This window comes from Oncorhynchus keta, chromosome 1, assembly GCF_023373465.1.
Source record: "Oncorhynchus keta strain PuntledgeMale-10-30-2019 chromosome 1, Oket_V2, whole genome shotgun sequence".
In the NCBI taxonomy this organism is placed as follows: domain Eukaryota; kingdom Metazoa; phylum Chordata; class Actinopteri; order Salmoniformes; family Salmonidae; genus Oncorhynchus; species Oncorhynchus keta.
Window position 1 is genome coordinate 82,307,372 of NC_068421.1, and position 23,520 is coordinate 82,330,891.

Below are 23,520 nucleotides of genomic sequence, written 5' to 3' on the forward strand. Positions count from 1 at the left end.
AGTCAAAGGAGACTCTGGAGTATAAGTTTAAGCATAAGAGGGACCATGGATGGTCCCTGACTGTACTTATGGTACAGTTACACTTCTGACATGGCCCCTGGCTGGCACTGCTATTAATAACTAGCAGAACACTTACAAAACTACCCAGCAACTTCAGTTCTCACGGATTCAATGGGAAAATGCAAAAGTCAAAATGCACTCGAGTCAAAATCCCGAACAAACTAAGTCCATTACTGGACTTGGAGATATTGGACATTGTGACATATAGTAGTTAGTTGCCAGCTCCTTCATAGCAAAGCAGCAGTGGCTGCACGTTTGGAGATCAGTGTACAGGTAATAGAGATATGGTTCTGCAGAGGGTTGAAGACATAGGGAGTTTTGAGGTCAATATTACCTTGTTGGAGGCCATGTCACTGACGGAGCGATAGGTCTGGATGGTCTCCAGCTGGTCCAGACACCAGTCCAGCTCCTCCATGGTCTCCATGGCCAGCTTCTGGTACGACTCGTCTGTCAACAGACACACAGACACAGGGCAGTAGTCAGCAGGGTACAGAGGGTGAAGGCAAGGTGAGAGAGGCTGGCAGGGGGCTGCTGCATGATGGCCAAGCCTGGTGGTGGAGGGGGCACACAGCACAACGCAGATGCACTGAATCCCCCCAACTCATTTACATGAACCCAGTTTTGAGAGCAGAAAAATAGCCCCCTCTCAGGAAAACATACAACTCTCAAGTCTTCTAATCAAACACGCACGCATACACACTCCCATCATAAACTGTGTGACACTTTGCACACCAAAGGAAATGTGATGTGTCTCTGTATAACAGTGACTTTACTCCTAGTTATATGTACTGTATATACAGTGAGCTCCAAAATATTGGGACAGTGACAATTGTTTGTTTTGTTTTGGCTCTGTACTCCAGCACTTTGATTTGAAATGATGCAATGGCTATGAGGTTAAAGTGCAGACTGACAGCTTCAATTTGAGGGTATTTTCATCCTTATCGGGTGAACCGTTTAGAACTGTTACAGCACTTTTTGTAAATAATCCCCCATTTTAGGGAACCAAAAGTTTTGGGACACATTCACTTATATGTCTATTAAAGTAGTGGAAACGTAAGTGTTTGGTCCCATATTCATAGCACACAATGACTGAAATGTGTTGGATGCATTTTCTGTTTGTTTTGGTTGTATTTCAGATTAGGGGTATGATATTTATGCCGCTGTAACTTTCTCATTCATCATTATTCACGATTCATTCAGGATTATACGTATTCATGGTATCATCACTGTAGAAGTGATTCTTATTTACAATAAAAGTGACTCCAAAATGACATAATTCATTTTTTACAATTAATTTCACTAAATAATTTGAAACACGCATGCTATAAATATGGGACCTAATACATCACTCCTGATTACTTTAATACACATATACAGTGGGGCAAAACAGTATTTAGTCAGCCACCAATTGTGCAAGTTCTCCCACTTAAAAAGGGCCTGTAATTTTCATCATAGGTACACTTCAACTATGACAGACAAAGTTAGGAAAATAAATACAGAAAATCACATTGTAGGATTTCTTATGAATTTATTTGCAAATGATGGTGGAAAATAAGTATTTGGTCACCTACAAACAAGCAAGATTTCTGGCTCTCACAGACCTGTAACTTAGTCTTTAAGAGGCTCCTCTGTCCTCCACTCGTTACCTGTATTAATGGCACCTGTTTGAATTTGCTATCAGTATAAAAGACATCTGTCCACAACCTCAAACAGTCACACTCCAAACTATGTTCAGATATTAGACGTCACTACAATTTCAGTCTCACTTGCAGTGTGTATACATGCTGCAGTGTTTTTCATACCTGATGTGGCAGCGGGTATCGAAGGTCTTGTGAAAATGCTTAGGCTCAAGTTGGGTTTTGATTTTCGTCATGTTTTTCTTGTGAAGAGAGAAAGAGGCTTGTTTTCGCTACTTTCTCATTAAAATGCAAATCAATTTATAACTTTGACGTGTTTATCTGTATTTTTTTGTTGTTGTTATTATGTCTCTTACTGTTCAAATAAACCTACCATTAGAATTATAGACTGATCATTTCTTTGTCAGTGGGCAAACGTACAAAATCAGCAGGGGATCAAATACTTTTTTCCCTCACTGTCTATCATTTAAACATTCACAGTGTAGGTTGAAAAAAGTATGGAGTCAGGAGTCAGCTAACCTGGAGTCCAATCAATGAGACGAGATTGGAGATGTTGGTTAGAGCTGCCTTGCCCTATAAAAACCACAAAAAAATGGAGTTTGCTATTCACAAAAAGCATTGCTTGATGTGAACCATGCCTCGAACAAAAGAGATCTCAGAAGACCTAAGATGAAGAATTCTTGACTTGCATAAAGCTGGAAAGGGTTACAAAAGTATCTCTAAAAGTATTGATGTTCATCAGTCCACGCTAAGACAAATTGTCTATAAATGGAGAAAGTTCAGCACTTTTGCTACTCTCCCTAGGAGTGGCCGTCCTGCAAAGAAGACTGCAAGAGCACAGCGCAGAATGCTCAATGAGGTTAAGAATAATCCTAGTGTCAGCTAAAGACTTACAGAAATCTCTGAAACATGCTAAAATCTCTGTTGATGAGTCTACGATACGTAAAACTAAACAAGAATGGTGTTCTTGGGAGGACCTCCCGGAAGAAGCCATCGCTGTCCAAAAAAAACATTGCAGCACATCTGAAGTTGGCAAAAGTACACTTGGATGTTCCACAGCGCTACTGGCAAAATATTCTGTGGACAAATTAAACTACAGTTGAGTTGTTTGGAAGGAACACAACACAGAGGGGAGAAAAAGGCACAGCACACCAACATCAAAACCTCATCCCAACTGTAAAGCATGGTGGAGGGCATCATGATTTGGGTCTGCTTTGCTGCCTCAGGGCCTGGACAGCTTGCTATCATCAACGGAAAAATGAATTACCAAGACATTTTGCAGGAGAATGTTAGGCTATCTGTCCGCCAATTGAAGCTCAACAGAAGTTGGGAATGCAACAGGACAACAACCCAAAACCACAGAAGTAAATCAACAACAGAATGGCTTCAACAGAAGAAAACAAGCCTTCTGGAGTGGCCCTGACCTCAACCTGATTCAGATGCTGTGGCATGACCTCAATAGAGCAGTTCACACCAGACATTCCAAGAATATTGCTGAACTGAAACAGTTTTGTAAACTGTGGTGAAGGAGAGTCAGACCAAAATGCAGCGTGTAGATTGCGATCCATGTTTAATAAACAAACGTAAAACACGAATCAATTACAAACACAACAAAACGTAACGAAAACCGAAACAGCCTATACTTGTGTAAACTAACACAGAGACAGGAACAAGGACACTAAGGACAATCACCCACAAAACACACAAAGAATATGGCTGCCTAAATATGGTTCCCAATCAGAGACAACGATAAACACCTGCCTCTGATTGAGAACCACTTCAGACAGCCATAGACTTACCTAGAACACCCCACTAAGCTACAATCCCAATACCAACACACCACATACAAAAACCCCATGCCACACCCTGGCCTGACCAAATAAATGAAGATAAACACAAAATACCTCGACCAGGGCGTGACAGAAAGTGTCTAGAGGAGTAAAACAAGGTTGTCCACTAACGGCATATCTATTTATTATCGCCATAGAAATGTTAGCTGTTAAAATTACATTCAACAATAATATTAAGGGATTATAAATGTCAGTGTACGCTGATGATTCATGTTTTCTTTTAAAACCACAATTAGAATCCCTCCCGAACTTCAAATTGTTCTATTTAAATTACTATACAAAATTCTTGGAACCAATATAATGTTATATATATGGGGGTACAATCTTCCCAGCTCTGCAGTGGACGATAGGACGACGGTCCATACGCTGAGAAGGACTAACATGTCAACTACAGAACTAAGCCAACCTCAGCGTGAGCTTTGGTTGTGAATGATATGAACTTTGAACTCTTATTCACTAAAGAAGTGAGACATCCTAGCCGTTGAGTTAGCGACAGCAGCTGTAAACGTGGGCTATGAAAGGATGGACAACGTATCCAGTCAAACACACAACGACGATACGACAACGTCTCCAATTTACCACCAGTGACATTCTTCCAAGGACAGGAAGATCTTTGTTGGCTAACATATCTACGACCAACCTACCGAAGCGCAGCTCAGAGTAAATATTTATTGCATTTTCCTTTTCCAAATGGGCGGTAATTTAGAATGCATAAGATACTGTATTTACGATAGCAGAGCTTCTCCCTTTGTTCCTCAGTCTTCCCGCTCTTTCACTCAAACCCAACCCCCTTTTCTTTGTGTAACCAGCTGTCATATCTGTTCCGACCGCCAGGGATGTTTTCCTATATGACATCATTTGTAATCAAGGTATGATTCATTCTGTGTATATGTAATTCTGTGTGATTAGTTAGATATTTAGTAAATAATTAAACCCAAGTTTGTATTGCTGATTCAACTTGTTAGCTAGGGTTCGTGAACCAAGAATTCTACAGATGAGACTGAAATAAGGTGACGATTAATATTGATTGCTATTGATGTAAAATATTACTAGGTCTTTCAGAGTTTATATGGAAGATAACAGCTCTATAAACACTCTTTTGTGGTGCCCCGCCTTTCTAGTTAATTACATTTACATGATTAGCTCAATCAGGTAATATGAATTACAGAGAAAGGATTTTATAGAATAGCATGTCATATCACTTAATCCAGCATAGCCAAAGACACGACAAGTGCAATAGAGATTGCATAATCTGTGGATCTGTTGGTGCGGTATGCAAATTGGAGTGAGTCTAGGGTTTCTGGAATAATGGTGTTGATGTGAGCCATGAACAGCCCTTCACACATTTCATGGATACAGACGTGAGTGCTACGAGTCGGTAGTCATTTAGGCAGGTTACCAAAGTGTTCTTGGGCACAGGGTCTATGGTGGTCTGCTTGAAACATGTTGGTACAGTATTACAGACAGGAAGAGGTTGAAAATGTCAGTGAAGATACTTGCCAGTTGGTCAGCACATGCTCGAGGACCTGTCCTGGTAATCCGTCTGGCCCAGCGGTCTTGTGAATGCTGACCTGTTTAAAGGTCTTAAAGGTCTTACTCACATCGGCTGCGGAGAGCATGCAAATGACGCAGAATTGCATGAAATGCAGATTCCCCCCCCATGTGTCGAATGCCTAAAAACACCCCTGCTCAACTGTAGCCTATTACCACATAGCAAACATTATTGTGGCTTTATTATAAAGGGTATTTGTCTTCAACAGTACATTTACCACGCATCCAATTGCATTTTGGTGCACAGATTTGTTTACAGAAAATGGTGTGCTGGGAAGGGGGGCTATGAAAAAACCAAAGCCATGGGGCCTATCATTTCTTAATCCGGCCCTGGCTGGGGGAACAGCTGTGAAAAGGCCCAGTAAGCCAGTAAGTCTAAAATGTCCAGCTCACCACATACACGTAAGAGGGGGGTTTCCACCAACTCTCCTCCACACACACAGTCACAAGGAGCACTCTGATCACAGCCCCGGACACATCTGGCCTGCAGGGACTCATGACCAGGAAACACAAACACGCGCACACACGCGCACACACACACACACACACACACACACACACACACACACACACACACACACACACACACACACACACACACACACACACACACACACACACACACACAACTAACTCATACAAAACAACCACACACATTCACAACCAACTTATACACACAGGGGGGCTCAGTTTCACCATCAACCATTAAAACTACTGACAGTAAACTCACTGACAACTGGCTACAACACACAGGACAGATGTTGTTTTCGCACAGTCATAAAGCCCCATAACCCCCAGTAGTCTCTGGAGAGACAGGCACAGGACACTGGTCCTCTAGGGCCTATTGCTCACACACACACACACACACACACACACACACACACACACACACACACACACACACACACACACACACACACACACACACACACACACACACACACACACACACACACACACACACACACACACACACACACACACACACACACACACACACACACACACTTTTGCTCTCTCTCTCTACTATTTCCCTCTCTCTCATCTCTCTATTCCCACCAGAGAGATTATAACTCTACTCTCAGGAATTATATCTTTCTTATCAGCACTGCAACCGCACTTTCTCTGCAGCTAAATACCCACATCAAATAACCACACAAACTTGGACGTAGGTTTACATACAGCAGCGATCTGATCTCTTTCAAAAAACAGAGCTAGTCTTTAGGACCTTGAGGTGTTGAGTAACTCTTTCTAACAAAGGTGAGTGACAGGAAGCCTGGCTTCTCTCTATTTGTGTTCCAAATGGCACCCTAATCCCTATATAGTGCATTACTTTTAACCAGGGACCATTGTGACAGGTTCAAGGTATATCTGCTGAGGGAGATGACATAGTGTGGGTGTTAGCATGTATGTATGCATGCATGTATGTATGTATGTATGTATGTATGTATGTATGTATGTATGTATGTATGTATGTATGTATGTATGTATGTATGTATGTATGTATGTGTGTGTGTGCGTATGTGTGTGTGTGCGTGCGTGCGTGCGTGCGTGCGTGCGTGCGTGCGTGCGTGCGTGTGTGCGTGCGTGCGTGCGTGCGTGCGTGTGTGTGTGTGTGTGTGCATGCGTGTGTGTGTCATCGTGAATAGTATGTCCCAATGGCTGGGTTTAGTTGAATCAGTTTCTTAATCTCATTGCTATTAGAACACACTGTCCTAAATGGCTGAAATGTTACATTTCAACTGCAGGAACACTTGTTGACAAATTGAAAGTTTGGAGTAATTGAATTACAGCACATTCTGCCCAAATGATATTAGCCTAACAGGGCCATATATACACTAAACAAAAATAAAAACGCAAGACGGAACAATTTCTAAGATTTTACTGAGTTACAATTCATATAAGAATTCATTAAATTGAAATAAATTCATTAGGTCTTAATCATATTTTGGTCACAAATACCTTAAAAAACAGTAGGGGCGTGGATCAGAAAACAAGTCAGTATCTGGTGTTACCACCATTTGCCTCATGCAGTGTGACACATCTCCTTCACATTGAGATGATTAGGCTGTTGATTGTGGCCTGTAGAATGTTGTCCCACCCCTCTTCATTTGCTGGATATTGGCGGGAACAGGAAAACTTATGCTTATGCCTGCCCATTCCATAACCCCACTGCCACCATGGGGCACTCTGTTCACAATTCTGCCATCTGCCTGGTACTGTTGAAACCAGGATTAATCCGTGAAGAACACACTTCTCCAACGTGCCAGTGGCCATCAAAGGTGAGCATTTGCACACTGAAGTCGGTTTCGACACCAAACTGTAGTCAGGTCAAAACCCTGGTGAGGCAACTAGCATGCAGATGAGATCCCTGAGACGGTTTATGACAGTTTGTGCAGAAATTCTTTGGTTGTGCAAACTCACAGTTTAAACAGCTGTCAGGGTGGCTGGTCTCAGACGATCCCGCAGGTGAAGAAGCTGGATGTGGAGGTCCTGGGTTGGCGTGGTTACAAGTGGTCTACGGTTGTGAGGCCGGTTGGACATACTGCCAAATTCTCTAAAACGTTGTTGGAAGCGGCTTATGGTAGAGAATTCAATTCTCTGGCAACAGCTCTGGTGGACATTCCTGCAGTCAACATGCCAATTGCACGCTCCCTCAAAACTTGAGACATCTGTGGCATTGTGTTGTGTGACAAAACTGCACATTTTTGAGTGGCTTTTTCTTGTCCCCAGCACCTGTGTGCACCTGTGTAATGATCATGCTGTTTAATCAACTTATTGATATGCCAAACCTGCCAGGTGGATGGACTTTCTTGGCAAAGGAGAAATGCTCACTAACAGGGATGTAAACACATTTGTGCACAACATTTTAGAGAAATAAGCCTTTTGTGCATATAAAACATTTAGGGGATCTGTTATTTCAGATCATGAAACATGGACCAAAACTTTACATGTTGCGTTCTATTTTAGTTCAATGTAATTATAGTACTAGATGTTCTGATACCGCAGTTCACAGTGCATTGACTGATTCAAACACGGACTCTGTGTGTGTGTGTGCTTGAGTGTGTGTTTGAGTGTGTGTTTGAGTGTGTGTGTGTCTGTGTGTGTGTGTCGCAAATGTGTGTGTTTGCAAACGAGTGCGCTTTATTTTTTTACTTTACTTTATTTAGTAAATATTTTCTTAACTCTATTTCTTGAACTGCATTGTTGGTTAAGGGCTTGTCAGTAAGCATTTCACTGTAAGGTCTACAGCTGTTGTATTCGGTGCATGTGATAAATAACATTTGATTTGGATTTGATTTGTATGTGTGTGTATGCCTGTGTGTGTGAGGAGAGGGATGAGGAGACGGGTTAGGGATGAGGAGAGGGATGAGGAGACGGGTTCGGGATGAGGAGAGGGGTTAAGGATGAGGAGAAGGGTGAGGGATGACAAGAGGGGTGAGGGATGAGGAGAGGGGTGAGGGATAAGGAGAGGGACGAGGAGAAGGGTTAGGGATGAGGATGGGGATGTGGAGAGGGGTTAGGGGTGAGGGGTGAGCAGAGGGGTTAGGGGTGAGGAGAAGGGCGAGGGATGACTAGAGGGGTGAGGGATGAGGAGAGGGGTGATGGAGAGAGGTGAGGGATGATGACAGGGGTGAGGGATGAGGAGAGGGATGAGGAGAAGGGTTAGGGATAAGGAGAGGGATGAGGAGAGGGGTGAGGGATGAGGAGAGGGGTGAGGGATAAGGAGAGGGGTTAGGGATGAGGAGAGGGGTTATGGGTGAGGGATGAGGAGAGAGGTGAGGGCTGAGGAGAGGGGTTTTGGGATGAGGAGAGGGGTTAGGGATGAGGAGAGGGGTTAGGGATGATGGATGAGGAGAGGGATGAGGGCTGAGCAGAGGGGTTTTGGGATGAGGAGAGGGGTTAGGGATGAGGAGAGGGGTTAGGGATGAGGGATGAGGATAAGGAAGTTTGAAAGCCTTTATAGATCTGTGACGAAGCGTTTGTGTGCAGTGGTAGATCAGTTTCTATATCACCTCATACTGTACCCAGCTGACCTCTACCAACATGCCTCAGCAAGGGGTCATCGCTGTGTGTGTGTGTCTTGATGGGCACTTGAGGACACTCAGATAATGCGTGCATATTTAGAACTTCTCCTGGTCCAATAAGGACTTGATCAGTTTAACAGTTAAATACATTTGACGTTGAATTTGGTTTAAATCATTCCCAAGCTGCCTTCTCTGTTAGGTCTCCCTTCATAAAGGCATTCATTATGTCAATAGGACTTTTTGATGAAATAAATAAACCAAAACAAATAAAACAAGGCCAGTTTGAGAGGAAGTTATTGTGAAATTCAGAGGAAAAGCATGTCTACAAGTTTGCCTAGCACCTTGTTTGGTGATCATTACAGAGAAACATGTAGTGTTCATGAAGGGACATGAGAGCCTTTTCTTCCTGATTTGTTTTCATTGTAAGAGGGGAGGAATTGAAACTCTAAACCTTGCCAAGCATTCTTATTGCACCACTGACGGACATCTGAAAAGCAATATATTTTTTCTCTCATGCTTCAGAAAAGAGGGGGGTTTGCATGTATCTGCACTGGTCCGAACCATGAGACTGAACCATACGGCCGAACCATGAGACTGAACCATAAGGCCGAACCATACGGCTGAACCATGAGACTGAACCATAAGGCTGAACCATAAGACTGAACCATACGGCCGAACCATAAGGCCGAACCATGAGACTGAACCATAAGGCCGAACCATAATACTGAACCATAAGGCTGAACCATAAGGCCGAACCATAAGACTGAATCATAAGGTTGAACCATGAGACTGAACCATAAGGTTGAACCATGAGACTGAACCATAAGGTTGAACCATGAGACTGAACCATCAGGCTGAACCATGAGACTGAACCATAAGGCCAAACCATAAGACCGAAGCATAAGACTGAACCATCAGGCTGAACCATAATACTGACCCATAAGACTGAACCATAAGGCTAAACCATAAGGTTGAACCATGAGACTGAACCATAAGGTTGAACCATAAGACTGAACCATAATGCTGAACCATAAGGCTGAACCATAATGCTGAACCATAAGGCTGAACCATCAGACTGAACCATCAGGCTGAACCATCAGACTGAACCATCAGGCTGAACCATAATGCTGAACCATAAGGCTGAACCATAATGCTGAAACATTAAGGCTGAAGAATAAGGCTGAACCATCAAGCTGAACCATCAGACTGAACCATCAGGCTGAACCATAAGACTGAACCATAAGGCTAAGCAGAGCTGCTGCTGGCAGGGGAATACGAGAAGGGAAAGGCAGCCTTCCACTTTATGACTGTGCTGACGTCAATTGCATAATTCAAATACTTACTGGGTGCACGCTTCCAGCTTTCAGAACCTGCTCTAGGGCAGGCCACACACCAAAACCTGACATGGACTTTTATGAAAGGGGAGTTGTGAAGAATGAAATCACATGTTGTTTTGTAATATTTTATGATGACAACTGTGTTTTTCTGGATATTAGATTAAGCACACCGTTAGATTAAGGACACAAAACATCTAAAAGTATTTCAATTGATGAACAGTGTAAGAGATGTTTTTGTGTTTGTGGGGTGAAGTTTAGATGCAGTGGAATAATCCTGACAGGATAATATAGACTAAAGTGCTGTGGAGTCCAACCAGGATAATATGGTTACTATAGACTAAAGTGCTGTGGAGTCCAACCAGGATAATATGGTTACTATAGACTAAAGTGCTGTGGAGTCCAACCAGGATAATATGGTTACTATAGACTAAAGTGCTGTGGAGTCTAACCAGGATAATAAGGTTACTATAGACTAAAGAGCTGTGGAGTCTAACCAGGATAATAAGGTTACTATAGACTAAAGTGCTGTGGAGTCTGACCAGGATAATAAGGTTACTATAGACTAAAGTGCTGTGGAGTCTAACCAGGATAATAAGGTTACTATAGACTAAGGAGCTGTGGAGTCTAACCGGGGTAATATGGCTACTATAGACTAAAGAGCTGTGGGGTCTAACCAGGATAATAAGGTTACTATAGACTAAAGTGCTGTGGAGTCTAACCAGGATAATAAGGTTACTATAGACTAAAGTGCTGTGGAGCCTAACCAGGATAATACGGTTACTATAGACTAAAGAGCTGTGGAGTCTGACCAGGATAATAAGGTTACTATAGACTAAAGAGCTGTGGGGTCTGACCAGGATAATAAGGTTACTATAGACTAAAGAGCTGTGGGGTCTGACCAGGATAATAAGGTTACTATAGACTAAAGAGCTGTGGGGTCTGACCAGGATAATAAGGTTACTATAGACTAAAGAGCTGTGGGGTCTGACCAGGATAATAAGGTTACTATAGACTAAAGAGCTGTGGAGTCTAACCAGGATAATAAGGTTACTATAGACTAAAGAGCTGTGGAGTCTGACCAGGATAATAAGGTTACTATAGACTAAAGAGCTGTGGGGTCTGACCAGGATAATAAGGTTACTATAGACTAAGGAGCTGTGGGGTCTGGCCAGGATAATAAGGTTACTATAGACTAAAGAGCTGTGGGGTCTGACCAGGATAATAAGGTTACTATAGACTAAAGAGCTGTGGGGTCTGACCAGGATAATAAGGTTACTATAGACTAAAGAGCTGTGGGGTCTGACCAGGATAATAAGGTTACTATAGACTAAAGAGCTGTGGGGTCTGACCAGGATAATAAGGTTACTATAAGACAACCCTGTGTGTGTGTGTGTGTGTGTGTGTGTGTGTGTGTGTGTGTGTGTGTGTGTGTGTGTGTGTGTGTGTGTGTGTGTGTGTGTGTGTGTGTGTGTTGGCCTGTGTTGGCCTAACCAAAGTGAGGTCATTCTTCCAGAGAAGCTTTGAAGGTGTATATGAACTGTGTGTGGTTAACATCACATTACACAAGAACCAATACAGTTTTCACAATCTCACACACTCCTTGCCTGGAAACCTTCTCCTTCTGTGAATAATACAGAGGACTATAAAGAACTGCAGGACCTTGTTTTATCACTCCTGGACTACTAACCAGTTATATGGTCAAGTGCGTCAAAGAAGGACATAGGCAAATTCCAATTGGCCCGGACCAGAGCAGCACGGCTGGCCTTTAAATGTACACTAAGATCAATAACATGCATGTCAATCTCTCCTGGCTCAAAGGAGTGGAGAGATTGACTGCATCACTCACTACTTGTCTTTGTGAGAGGTATTGACAGTTTGAAAGCACTGAACTGTCTGTTCAAACAGCTAACACACAGCTCAGACATCCATACATATGTACATATTTTCACAGTCCCCAAGTCCAGATCAGAGGATGGGAAATGCAGAGTACTACATAGAGCCATGACTATATGGAACTCATTCCACATCAAGTTACTCAAGCTAGCAGTGAAATCAGATTTCTTAAAAAATAAATAAAACAGAGGCCTCCCGAGTGGCGCAGCGGTCTAAGGTACTGCATCTCAGCGGTCTAAGGTACTGCATCTCAGCAGTCTAAGGTACTGCATCACAGCAGTCTAAGGTACTGCATCTCAGCGGTCTAAGGTACTGCATCTCAGTGGTCTAAGCTACTGCATCTCAGAGGTCTAAGATACTGCATCTCAGTGGTCTAAGGTACTGCATCTCAGCGGTCTAAGGCACTGCATCTCGGCAGTCTAAGGCACTGCATCTCAGCAGTCTAAGGCACTGTATTTTAGCAGTCTAAGGCACTGCATCTCAGCAGTCTAAAACACTGTATCTCAGCAGTCTAAGGCACTGTATCTCAGCAGTCTAAGGCACTGTATCTCAGCAGTCTAAGGCACTGTATCTCAGCCGTCTAAGGCACTGCACCGCAGTGCTAGAGGCGTCACTACAGTCACCCTGGTTCCATTCCAGACTGTATCCCAGCGGTCTAAGGCACTGCATCGCAAGACTTGAGGTGTCACTACAGACCCAGGTTCGATCCCAGTTGTGCTCTGGCAACTCCTTGTGGCAGGCTGGGCACCTGCAGGCCGACTTCAGTTGTCAGTCGAACAGTGTTTCCTCAAAACATTGGTTCAGCTGGCTTCTGGGTTAAGTGGGCAGGTGTGCAAATGCAGCATTATAGATCTCTCCCCCTGATTCCGAGGCTGTGAGACAGTTTACCAGCCCTGCTATGAGAAAGGCCACAGTTTCCCGCTCAGTCTGTGGTCTGAGCTATGTCATGCCCTCTCTGTGCCAGGCAGGCTAGTGGGTAAAGAAAGCCCTTTTCTGAGGAGAGAAGAGGACCAGATGCACCCAGCCGCCCACCTGACTGTGGGGGTTTGTGTCGGGGCTTGTTTGAGAGTGGCACTGGAGATATGGAGGACCAAGGGTACGCGGGTAATTGGGTAGTGGCAAAGAGGTACCATATACCCACTGCAATGCAAAGGCCTCTCATTCCTAAACAGGACTTTACAGGTGTGATGTCATTGATGTGTATGGTTGGGGTGGGAACATGTGGGTCTGGGCAGGTGTGATGTCATTGATGTGTATGGTTGGGGTGGGAACATGTGGGTCTGGGCAGGTGTGATGTCAGTGATGTGTATGGTTGGGGTGGGAACATGTGGGTCTGGGCAGGTGTGATGTCATTGATGTGTATGGTTGGGGTGGGAACATGTGGGTCTGGGCAGGTGTGATGTCATTGATGTGTATGGTTGGGGTGGGAACATGTGGGTCTGGGCAGGTGTGATGTCAGTGATGTTTGTTGAAATGTGTGTGCTTCCGTTTATTGTCTTTTGTTGATGTATTTAAATATATTTTTTAAATATAACAAATAATGGTCAAACACTGTATAGTCTCCTGGATCACCGAACCTGATCACATAAAATTGTTCAGGAATCCTATTCAACGTGATGGACATGATAAGTTAAAGATCTCACTTGTTACACAATCTATTTCCTACACACACACACATGCGCACAAGCAGGAAAGATTGGCAAGGTGAGACAGAGGACAGGTGTTTTCTGTCTAAATGGGCTGGATGTCCTTGGCACAACCAAGACGAGGCAAGCGAACAAACGCTCAGTTCCAAACCATGAAAGTCATCAATCACCCGTTAAAAAGACAAAAACAAATTCCTGGAGAGGAGATAATGGTTTTAAGGTAAGTCATGCAATATTCTGAGGTGTCAGGTGGATACGTACAGGGTGTGCCAGTGCTTTAATACCATAACAAATGGACTTGCGTTGTTTATGGATGAAACTCAATTAAAATATTCTTTGGCTGCACAGTGCACTCCCTCCATCAACATCACTAACCAGAAAGAGAGGTTTTACAACATTCCTGCACCCTAAAACAGTTTCTGAAGTCTGAAGTATTAAACCACAAATAATAGTTTGATTAAGATGACTTCCATATGAGGACAAAAAGAAGAAAGATGAAAGTGATATGAAATATTTGATAGTAACAGAAACATTATCTAAATTGTCATGATGTGCTGAATGTATGGAATGGTTGCTTACTTTGGCAAGGATCCAAAGGGTATTGTCCTAACCTTTACACAACCTCCCTGAAAACTGACAGTCTTTATATTAGGCTTTGTACGGCCGCACCCACACACACAAACACACACACACACACACACACACACACACACACACACACACACACACGCACACACACACACACACACACACACACACACACACACACACACACACACACACACATACAAACCGAGTTACACTCTCGTTAGATACCAAGTCAAACAGAAAAATATTATTTCAAAGATGGAGGCCTTGGGATGGCAGGGCAGAGTGGCGGAGCCGTGATATTTCACACTTCAGTTCAGAGTAAACACTACTGGAGTCAGTAAGAGACACACCGATCAGGCTGTCACACACACATACTGTACATATGCACACACATACATGCTTAAAGGAACAGGGATGTACACACACACACACACACACACACACACACACACACACACACACACACACACACACACACACACACACACACACACACACACACACACACACACACACACACACACACACACACACACACACACACACACACACTCAAACACACACGCACGCTCAAACACACACTTGAACACACAAACACAGAGCAGGGGAGTCTACAGTTTACATGGGCAGTAGAGTGAGGTAGTGTTATTGGCACTGGGCGTTCAGAGCAGAGAAGGGCAGTTAAACACACAGGGACAACAGAGGTCAGCTCTGTGGCTTTCTGCTGCACACATAACAGTTCCACTAACTACCACTGGTCATGTTTCCGGGGGATTTCTTGAGGAGTGACGCATCCTGGAGATGTCAATGTTTGGACAGGCTGGGTGGTTGCCTTGGCAGCCTGGGTTTGGTTGAAACTCAGGAGGATGATGACTGGAAGTAATGGGATGTTAGTGTTAGTACAACATTGCCACAACATTGTCTCATAGTTGCAGCAAGGCTTGTGTGGTGGCCAAGACTGACCAGGACTGGCATGACTTGGTAGTGCCATACATTCAGAGAGATGGGTAGTGTGGATCACCTGTGAAGCAGGGCCTTGTTCTGACTTGAACTAGATGACTGCCAGCTTACAAAGAGAGATATACCACTTTTACTTACAGTATCTTTATAACAAATGAAACACACATTTCTGTAGCTACATGAAAACTAAAATGTATTTTGATGTCACTCATCAATTTTAACTTAGAGAACAATGTTTGCTAGTTCTCAAGCACATAGACGGCTATCTGGTGTGATTTACATAATCTGAGCTCTGCAGAAGCTGATCAATTTGATGTCATTTTAATGGACATTTCTAAGTGACCCCAAACTTTTGAATGGTAGTGTATTAATTGAAAATGTAGAAATTAATTACAATTTGTTTTAATAATATTTGTTTTGTTAAAATGTGTGTGTGTAGGTGTGCATGTGAGTGTGTGAATGTTAGGCTATATGGAGGAGATTACTGAGTAGTTTGCTTCATCAGGCTGACCCCCAGTCTTCTCTTGAAGTTATTGAGGGATGATGATGTTTTAGCAATGTGAAGATAATAAATCCTGAGTATGGTACCTCTGTATCTGATAAAGAATTGACTATGTGAGGTGTGGCAGTGGGGAAGGTGAAGGTTATCGCAGTGTCTTGTGTTGTTTCAGAATTAACCTGGAAGAATCCATTGAAGGGTTTAGTTAGACTTCTGGGAGGTATGAATATTTGTAGATAAAAGTGCACACCTCCTGAGTGGCGCAGCGGTCTAAGGTGTTACTACAGACCCTGGTTCATTCCCAGGCTGTGTCACAACCGGATGTGATCGGGAGTCCCATAGGGCAGTTCACATTTGGCCCAGCATCGTCCGGGTTAAGGGAAGGTTTGGCCGGGGGATAGGCCGTCATTGTAAATAAGAATTTGTTCTTAACTTAAATAAAGGTTAAATAAAAAATAATTGCCCTACATTATTGTCCTAAATACACAAGATTTTGAGTTTATTAAACAAAAGTGCAGATGGAACCAGGGAATTAGAGGAGGTGGCTAGCTTGGAAATGTATTTTGTATGATGATTCATTTGTGTAGGTAGGAGGCATATGTAATGGCCCAGACAATATTACAGTAAATTAAATATAGGTAAATTAAGCTATAGTATAGAGTTAGGAGGCAAGCCTGAAGAACCAAACCACTAAACTTTCAAATGATACCAACAGATTTCATCACTTTGCTGCAGAATTTTTTTATATGTTTCGATAACTTTTCATCAATAAAAACTCATTGGAATCTAGTGGATGTGACTTGTTCCATTTCATTCTTACCAATTTAGATTCTTGCTCTTTTTTAATTGTATTTTTTATTTTATACAATATTTCTTATTCTTACTAGTGAATACAATAAAGTTAGATTTTTTAAAAATATTTAAAGATAATTTGTTTATCTGTAACCATTCAGAAAAATTGGTCATGTCTAAGTTGGCTTCATTCATTAGTAAATCAAAATTGTTGTGTGACAAAATCCCATTTCTGTCATGAGCAAAGAGAATGAGAAGTATGGTAGAAACACAGCAAGGTCATTTATATAGAATTAGGAATAATAAAGGTTCAATTATCAAACCCTGTGGCACCCCACAGGATATCTTGGTCCTGGTAGATGGATGACTTGTGGTTTTAAATGGTTGGACAACAGCCTCTGAGGGGGGTTTGAAGTTAGAAAACCATGTGTCTGTGGTAGGACAGGGTGACCAATAGGATTTTACTTTAGTGGGAGAGGTTACTGTTAGTTAACCAATTTGGGGTATTCTATAGTGGGAGACGGCACATGAGTTCAACCAATGGGATATAGCATACTATGTTGAGGTTCTGGGCAGAGAGTATAGTTCCAACCAGAGAGAGGATAGGAGTTGGTCGCAGTGGGATATATTATAGTAGGAGAGGTCACTCTAGTTCCACCATTGATATACACTTTACAGTGGTACTACAGTATGAAAACAATAGCCCCTGTTAGGAATTTTATGAATAATGACTAAACAATATGTACATTTTAAAACCGCTTAGGGAAGCTGCGAAAATTCGCATCTTTTTGTTAAAAATCGCGCAACATTTCAGCGCCCTGCTATTCATGCCAGGAATATAGTATATGCATATGATTAGTATGTGTGGATAGAAAACACTCAGACGTTTCTAAAACTGGTTAAATCACGGCTGTGACTATAACAGAACGTGCGTTTCATCGAAAAGTGCAGGAAAATCTGATCACTGAAAATGGAAAAAAATATCCATGCGCCACTTCCAAGGATTGTTAAAGGTGAACCGGATTAAATGAGGTCGAGGTTGCAATACCTACAGCTTCCAAACGATGTCAACAGTCTTGTCATTTGCCTACGATTTGTTTCTTGGTCAAACAAAGAAGAGACAAGCCATTTCTTCTTGTATCCGACCGGATATTTTGGTTGAGATTTATCAGGACAGCATTTCCAGACGGACACCTATAGAATTGACATCGCCTCGTGATCAATTTTATCGCTTATTAACGTGTACTAATACCTAAAGTTGCATTACAAAAGTATTTTGAAGTGTTTTGTGAAAGTTTATCGTCGACTTTTTTAATTTAAAAAAATGACATTACGTTAGAAAACGCTATTTTTCTCCGTTGTTCACACAGTGTTCATAGATCGATATCTAGGCTATATATGGACCGATTTAATCGAAAAAAGACCCAAAATGATGTTTATGGGACATCTAGGAGTGCCAAGAAAGAAGCTCGTCAAAGGTAATGAATGTTTTATATTTTATTTCTGCGTTTTGAGTAGCCCCCGGCTATCGCAAAATCTGTCGTTAGGTGACGTTGAAATATTTTGGGGGATACATGCTATCAGATAATAGCTTCTCATGCTTTCGCCGAAAAGCATTTTACAAATCTGACTTGGTGGATAGATTCACAACGAGTGTAGCTTTAATTCAGTACATTGTATGTGCATTTTAATGAAAGTTTGAGTTTTATCAAAAACTATACGTGGCACGCCCAATTTTTCAGTTTTTGATTTGTTAAAAAAGTTTGAAATATCCAATAAATGTCGTTACACTTCATGATTGTGTCCCACTTGTTGTTGATTCTTCACAAAAAAATACAGTTTTATATCTTTATGTTTGAAGCCTGAAATGTGGCAAAAGGTTGCAAAGTTCAAGGGGGCCGAATACTTTCGCAAGGCACTGTAGAATGCCCACTCAGATCACACCCTGACCAAATAAAACATAGAAAAATACAAAGCAAACTATGGTCAGGGTGTGACAAAGGGGGTGGGAATAAACTTTTGGTTGATAGGAGGAAAAACGTTTTATAACCTATGACGTCATATTTTGTATATAAACTGTTGTTCGTGGTTACATGGGAGCGCGCTCCGAGAATACATACTATTATCTAATTTTGATAAGACTGGTCTCTGTCTATTTTATGCAAATAGGAATCTTACAAACTCTTATAAAATAGACTGAGTGATTGAATGAATGTATAATTAATAGAAATGATGACATTCCAGTGACACCCCTAACAGAGAGGATAGAGCTGTGGTGGGCAATCATTTTGGGATTTAAAAATTCAGCAGAGGGCTGTACAGTTTTTTTTCCCCTGACTGATTTGTTAGTCAAAAGCAATTTGCGGGCCCAAAAAAATGTCTATTATTTGAAAAAGTAAAAGTTTATTATAATTTCTAAACATTTTCTATCTAGTTTTAGATGTCCAAGAGTGGCCTGGAGGTTTTTTTTAAACATAATCATCCCCCCAGGACACACACACACACACACACACACACACACACACACACACACACACACACACACACACACACACACACACACACACACACACACACACACACACACACACATACAGTTGAAATAAATTTAAACTCAGTTTTTCACAATTCCTGTCATTGAATCCTTGTAAAAATTCCCTGTTTTAGGTCAGTTAGGATCACCACTTTATTTTAAGAATGTGAAATGTCAGAATAATATTTGAGAGAATGATTTATTTCAGCTTTTATTTCTTTCATCACATTCCCAGTGTCAGAAGTTTACTCAATTAGTATTTGGTAGTATTGCCTTTAAATTGTTTAACTTGGGTCAAACATGCTGCCACCCCTGTGCTTCATGGTTGGGATGGTGTTCTTCGGCTTGCAAGCCTCCACCTTTTTGCTCCAAACATAACGATGGTCATTATGGCCAAACAGTTCTATTTTTGTATCATCAGACCAGAGGACATTTCTCCAAAAAGTACGATCTTTGTCCCCATGTGCAGTTACAAACCGTAGTCTGGCTTTTTTATGGCGGTTTTGGAGCAGTGGCTTCTTCTTTGCTGAGTGTCCTTTCAGGTTATGTCGATATAGGACTTGTTTTACTGTGGATATAGATACTTTTGTACCTGTTTCCTCCAGCATCTTCACAAGGTTCTTTGCTGTTGTTCTGGGATTGATTTGCACTTTTCGCACCAAAGTACGTTCATCTCTAGGTGACAGAACACGTCTCCTTCCTGAGTGGTATGACGGATGCGCGGTCCCATGGTGTTTATACTTGCCTACTATTGTTTGTACAGATGAATGTGGTACCTTCAGGCGTTTGCAAATGGCTCCCAACGATGAAACAGACTTGTGGAGGTCTACAATTTATTTTCCAGCCAGGTCTACCATTTTATCTGAGGTCTTGGCTGATTTCTTTTGACATTCCCATAATGTCAAGCAAAGAGGCACTGAGTTTGAAGGTAGGCCTTGAAATACATCCACAGGTACACCTCCAATTGACTCAAATTATGTCAACTAGCCTATCAGCTTCAAAAGCCATGACATAATTTTCTGGAATTTTCCAAGCTGTTTAAAGGCACAGTCAACTTAGTGTATGTAAACTTCTGGCCCACTGGAATTATGATACAAAAGTGAAATAATCTGTCTGTAAACAATTATTGAAAAAATTACTTGTCATGCTCAAAGTAGATGTCCTAACCGACTTGCCAAAACTATAGTTTGTTAACAAGAAATCTGTGGAGTGGGTGAAAAACGAGTTTTAATGACTCCAACCTAAGTGTATGTAAACTTCAACTTCAACTGTACACGCACACTTACACACACACTTACACGCACAAACGCACGCACGCACACACACCAAAAAGTTGAGAAGTTGATCCTAAATTCATGCAGTGTATATTACAGAATAATACTAACTAATCCATCAGAGAACTCTGGTTCTGGGGAAATGTGACTTGCCTGGCTACCAGAAAACTATGCCTGGCTCTGACCTGGCTCCACCATGTCTGGCTACCAGAGAACTCTGCCTGGCTGGCTCCACCATGCCTGGCTACAGAGAACTCTGCCTGGCTACCAGAGAACTATGCCTGGCTACCAGAGAACTATGCCTGGCTACCAGAGAACTATGCCTGGTTACCAGAGAACTCTGACTGGCTACCAGAGAACTATGCCTGGTTACCAGAGAACTCTGCCTGGCTACCAGAGAGCTCTGCCTAGTTACCTGCTCCTTCAGTGGTCTGTGAGTGGGAAGCAGTAAAGACTGACAGTAGGTAATATTAAACACAGAGGACAGAAATACAGGGCTGGAGGAAAGTGGGCCGAAGATACAGACCTGCTGTTTCCCAATACGCAGTCACCTAGGGCAGGAGTACCAAGCATTTTTCACAATACGGTACACTTAAGTGTATTTGTCCTTACTGGAAAACACACGGGGTCTGATCACCAGTGGACAGCAGGAATAATAATCGCACTGGCAACAGGCAGCAGTGCATGGCGTGCTGGCATGGTATTTAGCAGACGTGCTGTGTTAGAGATAGCTGTGGCATTCAGACAGGCTAGACGTGCCATAGGACCCACTGCTGATGCCAACAAGGATACCATGACAAGGGCAGATGTCTGATAGTGTCATCACTTCTTAATTATGAGTGTGTGGGGGCAAAGGAAGAATGCTCAAGATCAGTCAGCTGTGCTTGTGTGTGCTTGTATGCAGTGGCGTAAAGTACTTAAGTAGAAATACTTTACAGTACTACTTAAGTAGTTTTTTGGGGTATCTGTACTATACTATTTATATTTTTGACAACTTTTACTTTTACTTCACTACATTCCTAAAGAAAATATTGTACTTTTTACTCCATTCATTTTCCCTGACAACCAAAAGTACTAGTTACATTTTGAATGCTTAGCAGGACAGGAAAATTGTTAAATTTACCAACTTAGCAGGAGACCACGTGATCATTCCTACTGCCTCTGGTCTGTCGGACTCACTAAACACTATTGCATCCTTTGTAAATCATGTCTGAGTGTTGTCGTGTGCCCATTGGCTCTCAGTCAATTTTAAAAACAAGACAATGGTGCCGTCTGCTTACAATAATATAGGCAATTTGAAATTATATTTTATCAATTACATTTACTTTTGATACTTAATATTTAGAACCAAATACTTTTAGACTTTTACTCAAGTAGTATTTTAGTGGGGAACTTTCACTTTTACTTTAGTCACTTTCTATTAAGGTATCTATACTTTTACTCAAGTATTACAATAGGGTACTTTTTCCACCACTGTTTCTATGTTTATGAGTGTGTGTGTATTCCTGAATATGTATAGCTGTGGTCATGAGGGGAACCATGTCTCAGTCAATGGCAGATGGCCACCTCTGTGTCAGTGAGAAACCCTAGACAGGTGCACCCATGGCGGGGTGTATTATCACCGGTACCCGTGGCTTCTCTATGACGGGTAAATAAAGTAACAATGCTATGTGTGGACAAGAAGGGCTGGCTGTTTAAACACATACAGTGCATTTAGAAAGTATTCAGACCCCTTGACTTTTCCCCCACATTTTGTTACGTAACAGCCTTATTATAAAATGGATTAAATCGTGTTTTGCCCTCATCAATCTACACACAATAGCCTATAATGACAAAGCAAAAACAGGTTTTAAGAAATGTTAACTAAAAATAAAAACCTTAAATATCACATAAGTATTCAGAACCTTTACTCAGTACTTTGTTGAAGCAGCTTTGGCAGCGATTACAGCCTCGGATCTTCTTGAGTATGACACTACAAGCTTGGCACACCTGTATTTGGGGAGTTTCTCCCATTCTTCTCTGCAGATCCTCTCAAGCGCTGTTAGGTTGGATGGGGAACGTTGCTGCACAGCTATTTTCACGTCTCTCCAGAGATGTTCGATCGGGTTCAAGTCCGGGCTCTGGCTGGCCCACTCAAGGACACACTTGCCCCGAAGCCACTTTTGGCTTGCCTTGGCTGTGTGCTTATGGTCATTGTCCTGTTAGAAGGTGAACCTTCACCCCAGTCTGAGGTCCTGAGTGCTCTGGAGTAGGTTTTCATCAAGGATCTCTCTCTTCTTCGCTCCGTTCTTCTTTCCCTCGATCCTGACTAGTCTCCCAGTCCACTGCCTCTGAAAAACACCCCCATAGGGATGGTGCCAGGTTTCCTCCAGATGTGACGCTTGGCATTCTGGCCAAAGATTTCAATCTTGGTTTCATCAGACCACAGAATCTTGTTTCTTATGGTCTGAGAGTCTTTAGGTGCCTTTTGGCAAACTCCAAGCGAGCTGTCATGTGCCTTTTACTGAGGAGTGGCTTCCGCCTGGCCACTCTACCATAAAGACCTGATTGATGGAGTGCTGCAGAGATGGTTGTCCATCTGAAAGGTTCTCCCATCTCCACAGATGTACTCTGGAGCTCTGTCAGAGTGACCATCAGTTTCTTGGTCACCTCACTGACCAAGGCCCTTCTCTGCCGATTGCTCAGTTTGGCCAGGTGGCCAACTGTAGGAAGAGTCTTGGTGGTTCCAAACTTCTTCTATTTCAGAATGATGGAGTCCATTGTGTTATTGGGGACCTTCAATGCTGTAGAACGTTTTTGGTACCCTTCCCCAGATCTGTGCCTCGAGACAATCCTGTCTCGGAACTCTACGGACAATTCCTTCGACCTC

At 42.3% G+C, this 23,520-nt stretch overlaps 1 protein-coding gene across 5 annotated transcripts in view; it reads right to left on the minus strand.

Moving 5' to 3' along the window:
• The window catches only part of LOC118378517 (cAMP-specific 3',5'-cyclic phosphodiesterase 4B-like), a 374,366-nt gene that overhangs the window by 39,105 nt on the left and 311,741 nt on the right, over nt 1-23,520 (minus strand). For all 5 annotated transcript variants that reach the window (XM_052462236.1, XM_052462240.1, XM_052462233.1 and 2 more), the window contains one exon: nt 395-507. In XM_052462236.1, coding sequence (XP_052318196.1) covers nt 395-507 — 113 coding nt within the window. The remainder of the gene's footprint in view (nt 1-394; nt 508-23,520) is intronic.